At 45.0% G+C, this 16,755-nt stretch overlaps 1 protein-coding gene across 3 annotated transcripts in view; it reads right to left on the reverse strand.

Moving 5' to 3' along the window:
• The window catches only part of abl1 (c-abl oncogene 1, non-receptor tyrosine kinase), a 176,006-nt gene that overhangs the window by 23,158 nt on the left and 136,093 nt on the right, over positions 1-16,755 (reverse strand). For all 3 annotated transcript variants that reach the window (XM_078226238.1, XM_078226240.1, XM_078226239.1), the window contains exon 4: positions 3,398-3,670. In XM_078226238.1, the coding sequence (XP_078082364.1) occupies positions 3,398-3,670 (273 nt within the window). The remainder of the gene's footprint in view (positions 1-3,397; positions 3,671-16,755) is intronic.

Below are 16,755 nucleotides of genomic sequence, written 5' to 3' on the forward strand. Positions count from 1 at the left end.
TGAAAGAAATGTAAAACATTGCAATTAAATGAAACTTGACAAAAAGGGATGTTTGGCAGGTGACTACAAGTTTGGTCAAAGAGGAAGGTTTTAAGTAGACTCTTAAAGGTCTTAAAGGAGGAGAAGTAGAGAACCCGTGAGATTGAAGGAGGGAATTCCAGAGCGCTGGGATTTGGTAGCTGAAGGCAAAATACCGAATGGTGGGATGAAGGGAGTGAAGGGTGACAAGAGGCCAGAGTTGGAAGAACGCAGACTTCTCAAAGGGTTGTACATTGGGAGGAGGATACATGAGCTGGCAGGAATGAGACTATGGAACAATTTGAACACTAAGAGGTGAATTTTTAAAATTGAGGCATTGCTGGACTGAGAGCTAATGCGGGTCAGCAAAGGCAGGGGCTGGTGAATGAAGAGCACTCGGTACGAGTTAGGAGGCAAGTGGCAGAGTTTAGGATGAACTTAAGTTTATGGGTGGGGGGCGGGGGGGGGGGGGGTAATGGAGGACACAAGGCCAAGCGGGAGAGCTTTAGAATAGCTGAGCCTGGGCGTAAGGGAAGAACACCGCAAAGCCAGGATTTACCAGTGGTACAGACAGGAAATTGCAATCCTCGGGGGCAGCAGGAGATTTCAATGTCTTGTCTAAGAACCACTAGCACCCTGTGAGAGCTGACAGGTCGGAAGTATTTCAGGTAGTGGCCCTCCAGCGTGAGGTAACCCAAAATTTCCAAAGCAATGCAGCATCTGCCAGTGTTATCATCTGGACATGGATATGTATGAAAAAAAAAACTACAGCTCCTGTAATCCCCCTTTATCATGCAAGATAGCGTGCCATTGCACACTCAGGTGTTCAACATCTACACACTGGGATTGTGGAGGTTATAACATGCCTGGAATTTCCCCACTGTTGATTAACCAGTTTATTTTTAATTTCCTTCATCATATTCTCCAATAATCTATCTATATTTATGAAAATATTTATTACAATTAAACCAACCTCTCTTCCCTTCTGCCCTCAGCCTTGAACTGATTGATTCCTGAAACTTGGCAACTCTTAACCACCTGAACTTGCCATGACCTGTCTCTGATTTTCTTCTCCCCGTGACCCTGTCACCATATGCCATTGTTACACTGAAGGACCATGTAAAGTCACTTTCTCCTCTTCTGATTACAGATCCTTTTCCTGCCCTTAACCCCTATCACCACCCCGGAAACATGCGCGCAAATGACAAAGCTGAATTTGGCGAACTGTCATGATGTGGGGCATCTTTGCCACATTCCTGGCTTATTTAATTCTCAGAAACGTCGCAGTTTTGACAAAGCAATGGAATGTTTTCATGTTGGTTATTAAGTGGGACAAAGACAACTTGTATATGTGACGCAGCAGTGGTCAGTTCTGCATTCCGACATGTTCTGAAGTTACATTAAACTTGAGAAACTCTGTTTCTCTCTCCACAGATGCTGCCAGACCTGCCGAGTATTTCCAGCACTGTGCATTCCTCCATGGTTCATGACAAATGGTAATAAATGAACAGTCACCTACCAGCAGTGAAATTGTTCCATCATAAGAATGCAATAAATAGGAGGAGGCCTTTCGACCCCCTCAAGCCTGGTCCACCATCCAACAAGATTACGGCTGATCTTCTATCTCAACTCCACCTTCCTGCACTATCCCATATCTCTTAATATCCTTAGAATCCAAAATTCTATCAATCTCCGTCTTGAGTATGCTCAACAACGGAACATCCATAGCCGTCTCTGGCTTACAGGATTCCAAAGATCCACAACCCTTTGAATGGAAAACTTTGCCTCATCTCAGTTCTAACCTGATGTCTTCCTCTGTGAATTCGATACCTCAATTCTAGGCTCCCCAGCACCTACCCATTCAAACTCGAAAATTCTATACAATTAGATCACCTCACATTCTTCTAAAGTCTGGGGAACTATGTTACTCAATCTGTCCTCATAGGGGAATTTCCTCATCTCAGGAATCGGTCTAGTGAACCTTCGTTACACTCTTTCTGGGACAAGCCTTCCTATCACGGTGGCACGGTAGCACAGTGGTTAGCACTGCTGCTTCACAGCTCCAGGGACCTGGGTTCGATTCCCGGCTTGGGTCACTGTCTGTGTGGAGTTTCCACATTCTTCTCGCGTCTGCGTGGGTTTCCTCCGAGTGCTCCAGTTTCCTCCCACAGTCCAAAGATATGTGGGTTAGGTTGATTGGCCATGTTAAAATTGCCCCTTAGTGTCTTGAGATGCGTAGGTTAGAGGGATTAGCGGGTAAATGTATAGGATATGGGAGTAGGGCCTAGGTGGGATTGTGGTCGGGGCAGACTTGATGGGCCGAATGGCCTGTTTCTGCACTGTAGGGTTTCTATGGTTTCTATCTGTATTTATTCACATTGGGTGTCAGTGTGACTATCTGTTGGATGTACAGCAATCTTCCATCTCCTTGCAGGAATTCATCAGTGGCTTCAAACATTTATATTAAACTGGATACAGCTAATAATTATTAACTTGTTCGCGTGCATGTAACAGTTTGCGTATGGCACATTAGGGTTGACATAATTTGCTTCATACCTACTTTTGCAGAAAGGGGACTTCTGTTTTAATTTAGCGCCTTTCACAACCTCTGGATGTTCTAATATTTTGCAGCCGACGATGTAATCTTGGACTATGTAGTCAGGCATGACTCAGTGGGTAGCACTCACCTGAGTCAGAAGGCTGCGGATTTCAACCCCACTGCAGAGACTTGATGAGAAAAACTAGGCCGACTGTCTCAGAGCAGTACTGTGGGAACGCTGCAGCTTTGGGAGTGTCGTCTGTCGGACGAGACATTAAACTGAGATGCTGCCTGCCCTCCCTGGTGGGTGCAAAAGGTCTCATGGCACGATTCCAAAGAGCAGCAGAGGAATTTCTTGATCAATATTTATCCCTCAAACGCCACCACTAAAAGCGGGTGGTCATTTTCACACTGCTGTTTGTGGGAGCTTGCTGGGGCACAATTGTGCTGCTGCATTTCCTACATTGCAACAGTCACTATATTTCCAAAGCTGTAAAGTGTTTCAGGATGTCCTGAGGTTGTGCAATAGAACCACAAGAATTTTTTTTCTTAATGTAGGTTCCACGGTTCATCTGAGAAGCTGCAGCTCAGGCAGTGCAGCACTTGTTTGATATTGCACCAACCTGGATTACCTGCCCACTTCTATAGAGTGGAATTTGACACCACAATCTCCTAACTCAGGTGATGGTGAGCTGTAATACAACCAACACCCCAATGTTTTGAATGTTCAATAATTGATGTAAATTATAAATGTGTAAACTGCATTTTCTTCCCAACATTCTGCTGGAACCAAACCAGCATCTACTCAGGGTTCTACGCTGCGTAGGAAATCTACCATACCTTCAGTGTCTTCACTGCCACGGTGAGGTTGTATTTCTTCCACACTCCCTCGTACACCTCACCGTACTGTCCTCCACCCAGTTTGTGTTTCATCGTAATGTCTGTTCGCTCAATCTCCCATTTGTCGTAATTAGGGGAGACTCCGTAAATTGTGGGCTTATTGCGTTTGGGTGCTGGGTAGTGTAGAGTTGTGATAAGTCCATCGGCCACTGTCGAGTGGTGGTGAACAAGCTCTGCCAAGGTGTTGAAACGACTCTCTGAAGATACGTACAGCTGCAAAAACAAGGCAGGCAAGTGTTACCAATGTTCATAGAATCCCTACCATAAGACCATAAGACATAGGAGCGGAAGTAAGGCCATTCGGCCCATCGAGTCCACTCCACCATTCAATCATGGTTGATTTCAACTCCATTTACCCGCTCTCTCCCCATAGCCCTTAATTCCTCGAGAAATCAAGAATTTATCAATTTCTGTCTTGAAGACGCTTAACGTCTCGGCCTCCACAGCCCTCTGTGGCAATGAATTCCACAGACCCACCACTCTCTGGCTGAAGAAATTTCTCCTCATCTCTGTTCTAAAGTGACTCCCTTTTATTCTAAGGCTGTGCCCCCGCGTCCTAGTCTCCCCTGTTAATGGAAACAACTTCCCTACGTCCATCCTATCTAAGCCGTTCATTATCAGGGTAGAAAGAGGCGATTCCGCCCATTGACTCTGCACTGACTCTCTGAATCATCATCGTACCCTGGCCCCATCTCCCCCCAATCTATCCTCGTACCTCGCACATGGCTAATCCCCTAACCTGCATATCTTTGGAGACTAAGGGGCAATTTAGCATGGCCAATCCACCTAATCTGCACATCACTGGACTGTGGGAGGAAACTGGAGCACCCGGAGGAAACCCCACGCAGACACGGGGAAAATGTGCAAACTCCACACCGACAGTCAACGAAGGCTGTAATTGAACCTGGGTCCCTGGCACTGAGGCAGCAGTGCTAACCACTGAGCTACCCACAAAACAACACTGGGAAATTCTGTTCAGTTTGGAAAACATCAGTTAACCTGACTCTGTATTTTTCCAGCTCCCTGGCTCCGACAATCCATTCAAATGTCCATTCCAGCCCTGCCCTCTCCCAAAACCACTGAGCTTTGTTACCTTCCTCTGCAAAATTCCTTTACTTCCTCCCTCCCCTCATTCAGCTGTATGGGATGTTCTTTAATGCCAGGAGTACTTTATACTTGCAGGTTGCTACACTGCGTGCCTCCCCACTGATACAGCTGTGCTGTTCATGAGAAAAGTACAGAAACGGCCAGGTAGCCAGTACACTGAAAGCTGTCAGCAACCTACTGGGATGCTGGATGCATGCTATGCTGATGTTTACACCAATAATTAAAACAGTGAAGCCCTCAGATCAGGAAGACAAGACAGATAGTTTTCAAGATGGTAGTATCAGCTTTCAGATTCAACACCAACAGAAAATAATTTATTAGAAGAAAAAAATCAAGGATTGCTACATATAAACTTTAAGTATTAAAGATGTTACAGCACAGAAATTGCAGTGGTTCAAGGCAGAGAGAATCCCAAAGGGGTCTCTTCCCGGCACTGAATGCACTGGGGCCCCTCCTCGCGTGGCCCCAGTGCGATCTGCATTTGAGCGCGCATATCCAGAAAATCACCACAGTGTCTTCTCTCCCAGACAAGTGCTTTGAATACCATGAATTACTTCAAAGTGCACACAGTGATATTTGATATATAGCAAGATATAGGAGGCATTGGTTGCTAAGTTTGCATATGACACCAAGATTGGTGGCATAGTGGACAGAGAAGAAAGTTATCTCTGATTGCAACGGGATCTTGATCAATTGGGCCAGTGGGCTGACGAATGGCAAATGGAGTTTAATTTAGATAAATGCGAGGTGATGCATTTTGGTAGATTGAACCAGGGCAAGACTTACTCAGTTAATGGTAGGGCGTTGGGGAGAGTTACAGAACAAAGAGATCTAGGCGTACATGTTCATTGCTCCTTGAACGTGGAGTCACAGGTGGACAGAGTGGTGAAAAAGGCATTCAGCATGCTTGGTTTCATCTGTCAGAACATTCAATACAGGAGTTGGGACGTCTTGTTGAAGACATTGGTAAGGCCACACTTGGAATACTGTGTATAGTTCTGGTCACCCCATTATAGAAAGGATATTAAACTAGAAAGAGTGCAGAAAAGATTTACTAGGATGCTACTGGGACTTGATGGATTGAGTTATAAGGAGAGGCTGAATAGACTGGGACTTTTTTCTCTGGAGCGTAGGAGGCTGAGGGGTGATCTTATAGATGTCTATAAAATAATGAGGGGCATAGATCAGCGAGATAGTCAACATCTTTTCCCAAAGATAAGGGAGTCTCAAACTAGAGGGCATGGGTTTGAGGTGAGAAGGGAGAGATACAAAAAGGTCCAGAGGGACAATTTTTTCACACAGAGGGTGGTGAGTGTCTGGAACAAGCTGCCAGAGGTAGTAGTAGAGGCGGGTATAATTGTGTCTTTTAAAAAGCATTTAGGTAGTTACATGGGTAAGATGGCTATCGAGGGATCTGAGCCAAATGCGGGCAAATGGGACTAGCTTAGGGGTTTAAAAAAAAAAAGGGCGGCATGGACAAGTTGGGCCGAAGGGCCTGTTTCCATGTTGTAAACCTCTATGACTCTATTCCATAAACTGCACTGAAACTAATTACAAGAAACACTGGCCAAGACAGCACGAGAACTTGCTGCTCAATGTCTAACAGTGCCATGGTATTTCTAACATCCACCTCATTGCTTCAGCCAAAGAATGGTACCTCTGACAATGCAGTACTCACAAATCAAGTCTTGAAAAGAGAGGAATTGAAACTACAACATTGAACTGGGTGGAAGTGTGTCTATAACTAACACCAAGTCATTCCAGGTTGAATTTCTGTTGTGGAATTCTAATGAAATACTGGAAAGCTCCCAAACATAAAAGATACAAGTTCTGACAGGGTGAACCATGAGCCGCAAACAATTTTCATTCTCACCCACACAGCATTAGTAAAATGTAATCTCACCTCCGACAAACAGGGCAAACTCCATAAATGACAATAAAACAGGAAGGAGTCCAATCAGCTACACTGACAAGCGAATGCTCCTGCCTGGAACCACAGCTATATAATTACTAAGCTTATTGCGTGAGTCAGTTAATTGTTTTCCTTCCAAACCAATGTCGACTTCAGGTCAAACAGCGCTCTGTACTGGAAGAAGTATTTATATTAAATGTTTTTCGAGGCCATGTACTCAAGTGCGACCTCGTTACCTCGCCTTTTATTGGCCTCAAACAACTTATATTTATAAAGGCAGTTTTATAGCCGAAAAATAGTTCAAGGCACTTTGAGGCTGGTGGAATAAACACATAACACGCCAAAGGAAAGAGAAGTAGGGTTGGCTCAAATCTCATAAACGTGGGTTATTTAGGAGGGGTCTAAAGGAGGGAGATAGAAAAACAAGGATTTGAGAAGGGAATTCCAGAGAACAGAATGCAAAGATCACACAAATAGACAGGAGAAGGAGTAGACCATACAACTCCCTGAGCCTGCTTGATCACTCAATATGATCATGGCTGATTTTCAGCCTTAAACTTCACTTTCCTGCCCATTCCTCATAAAACTCCATTCTCCTGCTCACTACCCATATCTCCTGCTTCCCTGAGACACCAAAAATTTGTCTAGTCAGTCTTAAATAAACTAATGACGGAGCATCCACAACTCGTATCAGAGAATGCCAAAGATACATAACCCTTTGTGTGAAGACAATTCTCCTTATCTCAGTGTTATATGATTGTCTCCTTATCCTGAGACAGTTTCCTCATGTTCTTGATGTCCCGGCTTGCACAAACAATCTCTGCCAAACCCCATCGGAATTTTCTAGATTTTAACAAGATCACTGCTGATTCTTCTTAAACTCCAGAGAATATGGACCCAATTTATTCAGCCTCTCACCATATGCCAACCTTCTCATCCCAGGAATGAATGTAACAAACCTCAATTGTGCATCCTCATATGCAAGTTTATTCTTCCAGAACTGCATGCAGTAGTCCAGGTGTGGTCGCACAACTGTGGCAAAACTTGTTTTTTCAGGTATTCCACTCCCTTTGCAATAAAGGACAAAATGCAATTTGCTTTCCTAATTGCTTGCTATACCTGTGTGCTAACTTGGTTCCTTGTACAAGCACGCCCAAGTCTCTCTGAAAATCAATGTTTACAGGTTTCATACCTTGTAAAAAAATAATTTGCTTTTCATTTCTTAGAACTGAAGTGAATGACCTTACACTTCCCTGCATTATACTCATCTGCCACCTTGTTGCCCAGTCGCTTGCCCTATCTATATCCCTCTGCAGCGCCTGTTCTCTTCACAACTTAGATTGTCACCTCGTGTTGTATTAACAGCACTCGGTACATTATTCTCTGTATCTTTGTCCAAGTCATTAATTTAGATAGCAAATATCTGAGGCCCCAGCACTATTCCTTATAGCACTGCACAGTCACAGTCCAATAACTTGAAAATGCCCCATATGGCCTACATATTGGTCAATGGTCAGGGATTATTCATGCTAATGTATTACCCCCAACTCCATAGGTCCTTATCTTGCCTATTAATTTTTTATGCCACCTAATCAAATGTCTTTTGGAAATCCAGGTATGCCAGGTCTACTGGCTCTCCTTTATCTATCCTACTAGTTACACCCTCAAAAAAACTAATACATTTTTCAAACACAACTTCACTTCCAAAAACCATGCTGACTTTGTCTGATCATACTATGATTTTCTGAGTGCATTGAGATTTCCTTATAATATATTACAGCTACTTCACAATTGAAAGTTGAGGGTATAGATGCAGAAGACAGAGGAATGCAAGATAAAGGCATGACGAGGGTTTCAGCAGGAAATGGACGAAGGCTGGGAGAGAGGAGGTTAATGGCAAGCACATAATTTGCCGAAAGGGGACTGGATTATACAGCTTTGACAAAGGGTCACCCGGACTCGAAACTTCAGCTCTTTTCTCTCCTTACAGATGCTGCCAGACCTGCTGAGATTTTCCAGCATTTTCTCTTTTGGTTTCAGATTCCAGCATCTGCAGTAATTTGCTTTTATATAGGAAAATAGTGAAGCTTTGCTGCAAAAGGAAGTGCTAAAGGGGTGAACTAGAATGTGAATTAAACACTTAAAATAAGCAAGCACAGATGCAGCAGATTCTGCTTATTAAGGTCCATATGGTCAATAATCCAAATGATCAGTATTCGAGACCGATCGTGGCAATCTCCCATTTTCACTGCCAAGGCACTTTTAGCGACTGTTCTCTCGGCCTCTCCTCCGAACATCATCCTTAAAAAAAATGCTGTACTCCCTAACCTTAATTTTCTTCTGTTTTATTCACAAAATGTTACTGTAAGCAGAGTCCTGGTGAGCCGCTTTATTGAACAGCTGAACCAAGTCCACTTCATTGCCACACTGAAGTTATGTGAGAAAGCCTTAGGTTGCATTCCAGACTGAGACCTATCTCACTCAGCAGTTATGCTGCGATCTTGCACTGATGCCCATCTTAAACCAACTTGCAGGCACAGCTGACATGCTCCAATAAGCAGTCAGGGCACTGGTTACATTTTCAGCCCATATCTAGCTAAATTTCAAAACATGAAAAAGAAATTCGGACAGCGATTGCAGCAAGGTGAGAAAATACTTTAACTGTGGACGATGCATTATAATAGAGGCACGAGAGGACAGGAGGTGGGAGAAATAACTGAAGAAGCTCAAATAGAAACAAACAAAAAAAGTCTTGCATTCATATAGCGTCTTACACAACCTCAAAACATCTTTTGCAGACAAGGGAAGGCTTTTGAAGTGTAGCCACTGTTGCAATGCCAGAGCCCTGAGTCATGGTGAATTACTCAGAGCAGTCAATGTGTGCATAGCTTTGGGAAATGAAACTACAGCAATTGCCACATTAACCATGGTGCTGTTGAAATACTGTGGTACATTCTTTCAAATGCCAGTAATGCAGATCGCAGAGTTTAAGATAACATTAATGATCTAATATTCAAATTCTAAGAGTTCTTTTGAAGGAGCCCCAGGTTGTATTGCATTTTGAAACCTGATCATCTCTTCAGAGGACCTTTTGTAATCACCCAGGTACACGTTAGCTTTAGTTGATAAACAAACCCATGGCTGTCTTTGCCAGGAGGTGGAGATGCTGGTGTTCGACTGGGGTGGGCATATTAAGAAGTCTCACAACACCAGGTTAAAGTCCAAGAGGCTTATTTGGAATCACAAGCTTTCGGAGCGCTGCTCCAAGGAGTAGCGCTCCGAAAGCTTGTGATTCCAAATAAACCTCTTGGACTTTAACCTGGTATTGTGAGACTTCTTACTGTCTTTGCCAGATCAGCAATTACCACCACTAGCCACACATGTTAGAACATAGAACATAGAAAGCCACAGCACAAACAGGCCCTTCGGCCCACAAGTTGCGCTGATCATATCCCTACCTCTAGGCCTATCTATAGCCCTCAATCCCATTAAATCCCATGTACTCATCCAGAAGTCTCTTAAAAGACCCCAACGAGTTTGCCTCCACCACCACCGACGTCAGCCGATTCCACTCACCCACCACCCTCTGAGTGAAAAACTTACCCCTGACATCTCCTCTGTACCTACCCCCCAGCACCTTAAACCTGTGTCCTCTCGTAGCAACCATTTCAGCCCTTGGAAATAGCCTCTGAGAGTCTACCCTATCCAGACCTCTCAACATCTTGTAAACCTCTATCAGGTCACCTCTCATCCTTCGTCTCTCCAGGGAGAAGAGACCAAGCTCCCTCAACCTATCCTCATAAGGCATGCCCCCCAATCCAGGCAACATCCTTGTAAATCTCCTCTGCACCCTTTCAATGGCTTCAACATCTTTCCTGTAATGAGGTGACCAGAACTGCGCGCAGTACTCCAAGTGGGGTCTAACCAGGGTCCTATAAAGCTGCAGCATTATCTCCCGACTCCTAAACTCAATCCCTCGATTAATGAAGGCTAGTACGCCGTACGCCTTCTTGACCGCATCCTCCACCTGCGAGGCCGATTTAAGAGTCCTATGGACCCGGACCCCAAGGTCCTTCTGATCCTCTACATTGCTAAGAATGGTACCCTTCATATTATACTGCTGCTTCATCCCATTGGATCTGCCAAAATGGATCACTACACACTTATCCGGGTTGAAGTCCATCTGCCACTTCTCCGCCCAGTCTTGCATTCTATCTATGTCTCGCTGCAACTTCTGACATCCCTCCAAACTATCCACAACACCACCGACCTTGGTGTCGTCAGCAAACTTACCAACCCATCCCTCCACTTCCTCATCCAGGTCATTTATGAAAATGACAAACAGCAAGGGTCCCAGAACAGATCCCTGGGGGCACTCCACTGGTCACTGACCTCCATGCAGAGAAAGACCCCTCCACAGCCACTCTCTGCCTTCTGCAGGCAAGCCAGTTCTGGATCCACAAGGCAACAGCCCCTTGGATCCCATGCCCTCTCACTTTCTCAAGAAGTCTTGCATGGGGGACCTTATCGAACGCCTTGCTGAAGTCCATATAGACCACATCCACCGCTCTTCCTTCGTCAATGTGTTTGGTCACATTTTCAAAGAACTCAACCAGGCTCGTAAGGCACGACCTGCCCTTGACAAAGCCGTGCTGACTACTTTTGGTCATACTAAACTTCTCTAGATGATCATAAATCCTGTCTCTCAGGATCCTCTCCATCAACTTACCAACCACTGAGGTTAGACTCACCGGTCGGTAATTTCCCGGGCTGTCCCTGTTCCCTTTCTTGAATATAGGGACCACATCTGCAATCCTCCAGAACCTCTCCCGTCTCCATCGACGATGCAAAGATCATCGCCAAAGGCTCCGCAATCTCCTCCCTCGCCTCCCACAGTAACCTGGGGTACATCCCATCCGGTCCCGGCGACTTACCAACCTTGATGCCATTCAATAGTTCCAACACATCCTCTTTCTTTATGTCCACATGCTCGATCCTTTCTGTCCACCGCAAACCAGCAGTACAACCACCCAGATCCCTTTCCACCGTGAATACCGAGGTAAAGTATTCATTAAGTACCTCCGCCATTTCTAACGGTTCCGCACAAACTTTTCCCCCTTCACCTTTTAAGGGTCCTGTGCCTTCACATCTCATCCTTTTACTCTTGACATATTTGTAGAAAGCCTTGGGATTCTCCTTAATCTTACCCGCCAAGGTCTTCTCATGACCCCTTCTCGCTCTCCTAATTTCCTTCTTAAGCTCCTTCCTACATCCCGTATACTCCTCCAAATCCTTGGTTGTTCTTTTAAACCTCATAGCCTACATAATTCTTTTTATTCTTTTTACACAATTGACGGTGCACTGCAATGCAGACTGGACAACACCAGGACAAAGGAAAGCAGCACCAAGGCCTTGTTAAAGTGGCTTTCACAGCAAGGGTACTCTGACAAGCAATCTCATTGCAACTATATATAAAGTATATTAACCTTGAAATAACACCCATTTCAGTTTTTTTTTTTATTAGTTCAAGACCACATTTCATAAACCTGTTAATGTTTAAATGGAATGAAGTTTTGAATGATTAATACATTTCTAAATGTGTCTAAATAAAATGGAAAGTCCTGGCTAAGAACTCAAAATACAAGTAACTGGTTTTGCTGTTTTTTTAACTTGCACTGAAGACACACACAAAAGAGGCAAACTGCATGATTCCCTCAAAAGAGCAGCGGTGTACAGTTCCGGAGACAACAAGGGCAGGAGTTCAAGAACTTGAAAGGAAAATTTAAGCGTTGCCATTTAGTACAGATTGGCCATAATCTAACTGAATGGTGGAGCATGTTTGAGGGGCTGAATGGCCTCCACCTTTCATTTCCCCCAGGATGTCCCAAAGCATTTCACAGCCAATTAGTTACAAATAGTTTCCCTGACCCTATAATCTTCATACTTAGGATTTGAAAGAACGTATTAGTCAGCCTTGCTTTTAATGTGACCATTGCTATAAAGTACATTAGCTGTTTCTGCTAACGTGGTGTGGTTGGGATGCTTTGGAACAAAGCTGCCTGTGGCAGTGTTAAATTAAATCAGTCCTGAAAGCAGGATCACCTGATTCAAAAGCAGCACTAGAAATTATTTTGAATTAGTGGGAGAGACACATATGTTTAACCCAGGTCATGATGCACGAATGTAGCCTGTCTCCCACTGAATCAAGGAGCACAAAGGAACAGGAGGAAAAGGTAACAAACCGGAGCCCAACACATTATCTTCTACTTATAAAGATTTAAAGTTTATTTATTAGTGTCACAAGTAGGCTTACATCAACACTGCAATGACGTTACTGTGAAAATCCCCTACTTGCCACACTCCGGCACCTGTTCAGGTACACTAAGGGAGAATTTAGCATGGCCAATGCACCCAACCAGCACTTTCAGACTGTGGAAGGAAACTGGAGCACCTGGAGGAAACCCACGCAGACACGGGGAGAACGTGCAAACTCCACACAGACAGTGACCCAAGCTGGGAATTGAACCCGGCTCCCTGGCGCTGTGAGGCAGCAGTGCTAACCACTGTGCCACCATGCAGCCCTTAGATTGCATCTAAGAGACAGCCAGGTGGTGTAGTAGATAGTGAATAGCAGACACAGATTCACTTAAGATCCAATGTAGGGAAATAGAGCTGCACTGCCTGAACTCCAGCTTTGGGTCATTTAGAAGCAAACATATCATACAATCATACAGTGCAGAAAGAGGCCATTCGGCCCATCGAGTCTGCACCAATCACAATCCCACCCAGGCCCTATCCACATATCCCTATATATTTACCCACTAACCTATGCATCCCGGGACACTAAGGGAATGGCCAATCAACCTAGCCCGCACATTTTTGGACTGTGGGAGGAAACCAGAGCACCCGGAGGAAACCCACGCAGACACAGGGAGAACGTGCAAACTCCACACAGACAGCGACCCAAGCCGGGATTCGAACCCAGGTCCCTGGAGCTGAGAAGCAGCAGTGCTAACCACTGTGCTACCGTGTCGCCCCCAATATACAATATAAATATGAGGTATTACATTTTGGCAAGTAAAATAATGAGGTTGCACATTGTGTAGAAAATAATCATAACAGATTAGAGGAGGAAAGAGATCTGGGAGTACAAAGTCACGAAAGTAACAAGATGATCCCTGCTGTGCTAAGTTGCAACTTCCAGTGTCTGTCCCTCAATCCTCTGATAATCCCCAAACCGACTTCCAACAGCAAAGGCCAAAAAAGTGACTCCTTCTCCCTGCAGTGCTACGGAGAATCCTTATAGTATCCTTACCGGTTCTGTCTCTCTGACCAGAGAATGCACTTCCACCAACACTCTGCCCAATGGTTAACCGAGAACTGCCTTTTCCCCTGTGGTTCACAGCAGGGACTGTTTCCCTGTATCTCGTTCGCTCTCTGTCTAGGGTCTCCAAGTCATTAAGTCTGCACACAGCAAAGCCAGCCGCTCCTTTCTTTCTATTTCCAGAAGTGAAAGCTGGCATTAAAGTTTCGACATAGGACTTGCCCTGGGATCTCTGTCCCCATGGCGACACAGTCAGATAGGCTCATAGCTGGCAGAACTAGTAGCAGGTCACATGCCCCACCTCACTATGCCATTTTACCTTGAATTAAAAGGGACAGTTTAAAACATAACTGTTGAAAAGTACAGAAGTTATGCTAAACTTGTATCAAGCTTTGGTCAGATCACTCCTGGAATACTCTGTACAATTCTGGTCGCATTATTAAAGAGATTCACAAAGAAAATTTACCAGGATGATATATATACGCATCAGGAAAGGATTGACAAGCCAGGTCACTTTACTCTTGAAAACAGACCGACAGGTAACCTCACAGCAATCTTCAGAATTACGAAAGGTTTTGACAGAACGGTTACAGAATGTTGCCCTTTATGGGGAAACGCAATATCAGGGCCCATCAACATCGTCAACTCCCGTTGTTTGCGACCCCGTCTTAACGCAAATTAGTTTACCCATGTATCTGTAGTTACGCGCAATTGCAGTTCACAGCCCCAAAACTTCATTCATCCGCGATTCAGAATGTTGAACTCTCAACTTTTCCCCGTCGTTCCCATATCAAAAGCACACATTGCGCGCATGCCAACTCTGCACAAGTTCGCCATTCGTACTTGCGGAAATGGAACGCATGCGAATGGTGAGAGTTGACTGCATAAGAAAGCCACCAAGAAACCCGATAGGATAATTAGGAGAAACTACTTTGTGATGAGAAAGTAAAACTCGCTACAACATGGAGCAATTGATGCAAATAATATAGGCTTTTAAGTGAGGCTAGACAATGATTTGAGGGAGAAGGGAAGAGAGGGTAATGTTGATAGTTAGATTAGGAAGGGAAGCATGGTCTCCCTCTGTGCTGCAAAGATTTTTAATCCAGGTCTGTAAGTAAGAAAGGAATAGAGGGATAGGGTGCGATGGGCGGATGTTCAAGTGGAACACCAAAACTGGCACAAAGCAGTATGGATGGCACAGTGGCATAGTGGTTAGCGCTGCTGCCTCACAGTGCCAGGAATCCGCATTCCATTCCAGCCGTCTGTGTGACCGTCTGTGTGGAGCTTGCACGTTCTACCCATGTCTTTGTGGGTTTCCTCCGGGTGCTCCGGTTTCCTCCCACAGTCCAAAGATGTGCTGGTTAGGTGGATTGGCCATGCTAAATTTCCCTTTAGTGTCCAAAGATATATAGGTTCGGAGGATTAGCAGACTAAATGCGTGGGGTTATGGGGATAGGGCAGGAGGGTGGACCTGGGTAAGTTGCTCTGTCAGAGAGTTGGTGCAGACTCAGTGACCTTACCCTACACTGTAGGGATTCTAAGGAAGAATGGCCTGAGACGATACTGAAAAATCCGTGAACACAACATTCTATGTGCTTCGTTTTAGTGGAAGGGAGAGAAAATGAACAAATAAACAGTAATTAAATTCCACATGTGTGATGCCAATGAATTTCGCCACAAGGCTACTATCCGAAGCACTGGAATCAAAAGTCAATAAAATGTATTGTCAGGCTGGCCTTCCTGCGGGAGGTTTAAGGAGGGGATAGAAATGGCAAAAATGTAAATATTGGTTTCTCGCGGCGGGTGGGGGGCGGGGGGGGGGGGGGGGGGGGTGTTTGAAAAACTTTTTTGCTATGAATGGTGTGTTGTAGAGTCAGGATCTGCACATGCGGTCCTGGAATGACTATTCCAGCACAAGCCGGTTTCCATTTCCCTGACAAACCCCCTGCAAAGAATTTTATCAGGCATTCCTCTCCCTAAATAGTTGGGATCAAGCAATTGCAGAACCAGTAGCCAGCTAATCTCAGGGGCCTCAGCAAGTGGAGACATGGTTTGCTGTGTCACTGGAATAAAAGCTGAACGTGTTGACCGCACGTCTGCAACCAAATCCTCTTGCACCTTCTGACATTCTCTTCGAATACCAATCCTACCCCCACCCCCGGGGACCAGTGCCATACCGAAGACCTCCCCCCTCCAACATACTTGACATGCTTTACTTTCAAAATTCTGACAACTTGTCCAGCTACACCACAGGTGACTCTAACAGTGCCCACATTTGAATCTAATGAATAATGGACCTCACTGAACTTGGAGGCAACTATTTGACATATTCAGCTTTCAAGCTGCCACCCAAGTTCAGTTGTCTGACTATGGACTCAAATTAGATGCATTAAGTTTGTCAGCTCATTTTTAGTGGTTCTGAGGAAAACAGTGTGCTGGAGTGTTCACTGTAATTGCCAACTCTCCTACTGATAATCAGCATGTTCAGGACGACGGAACAATGCTAAGCAATGGAATTCTTTAACAGCCAGCCTCAAGTGCCGTCGAGCTGTTATTTTTCCCGCAACTACTTGCAGATACAGCCGCTGAATCCAGAATTCCTGAATTACAAATCCTTCCACGGTCCTGTGCATTGCTCCCTCTGTCGGTCTTGTCTCTCAGCTCCAGCCTTTCACTCTTCTTTCTGCGCCTTCCTGTGAATAATACTGCCCATTAAGGCGGCACGGTAGCACAGTGGTTAGCACTGCTGCTTCACAGCTCCAGGGGCCTGGGTTCGATTCCCGGCTCGGGTCACTGTCTGTGTGGAGTTTGCACATTCTCCTCGTGTCTGCGTGGGTTTCCTCCGGGTGCTCCGGTTTCCTCCCACAGTCCAAAGATGTGCGGGTTAGGTTGATTGGCCAGGTTAAAAATTGCCCCTTAGAGTCCTGGGATGTGTAGGTTAGAGGGATTAGCGGG

Source organism: Mustelus asterias, chromosome 13, assembly GCF_964213995.1.
Source record: "Mustelus asterias chromosome 13, sMusAst1.hap1.1, whole genome shotgun sequence".
NCBI classification, from domain to species: domain Eukaryota; kingdom Metazoa; phylum Chordata; class Chondrichthyes; order Carcharhiniformes; family Triakidae; genus Mustelus; species Mustelus asterias.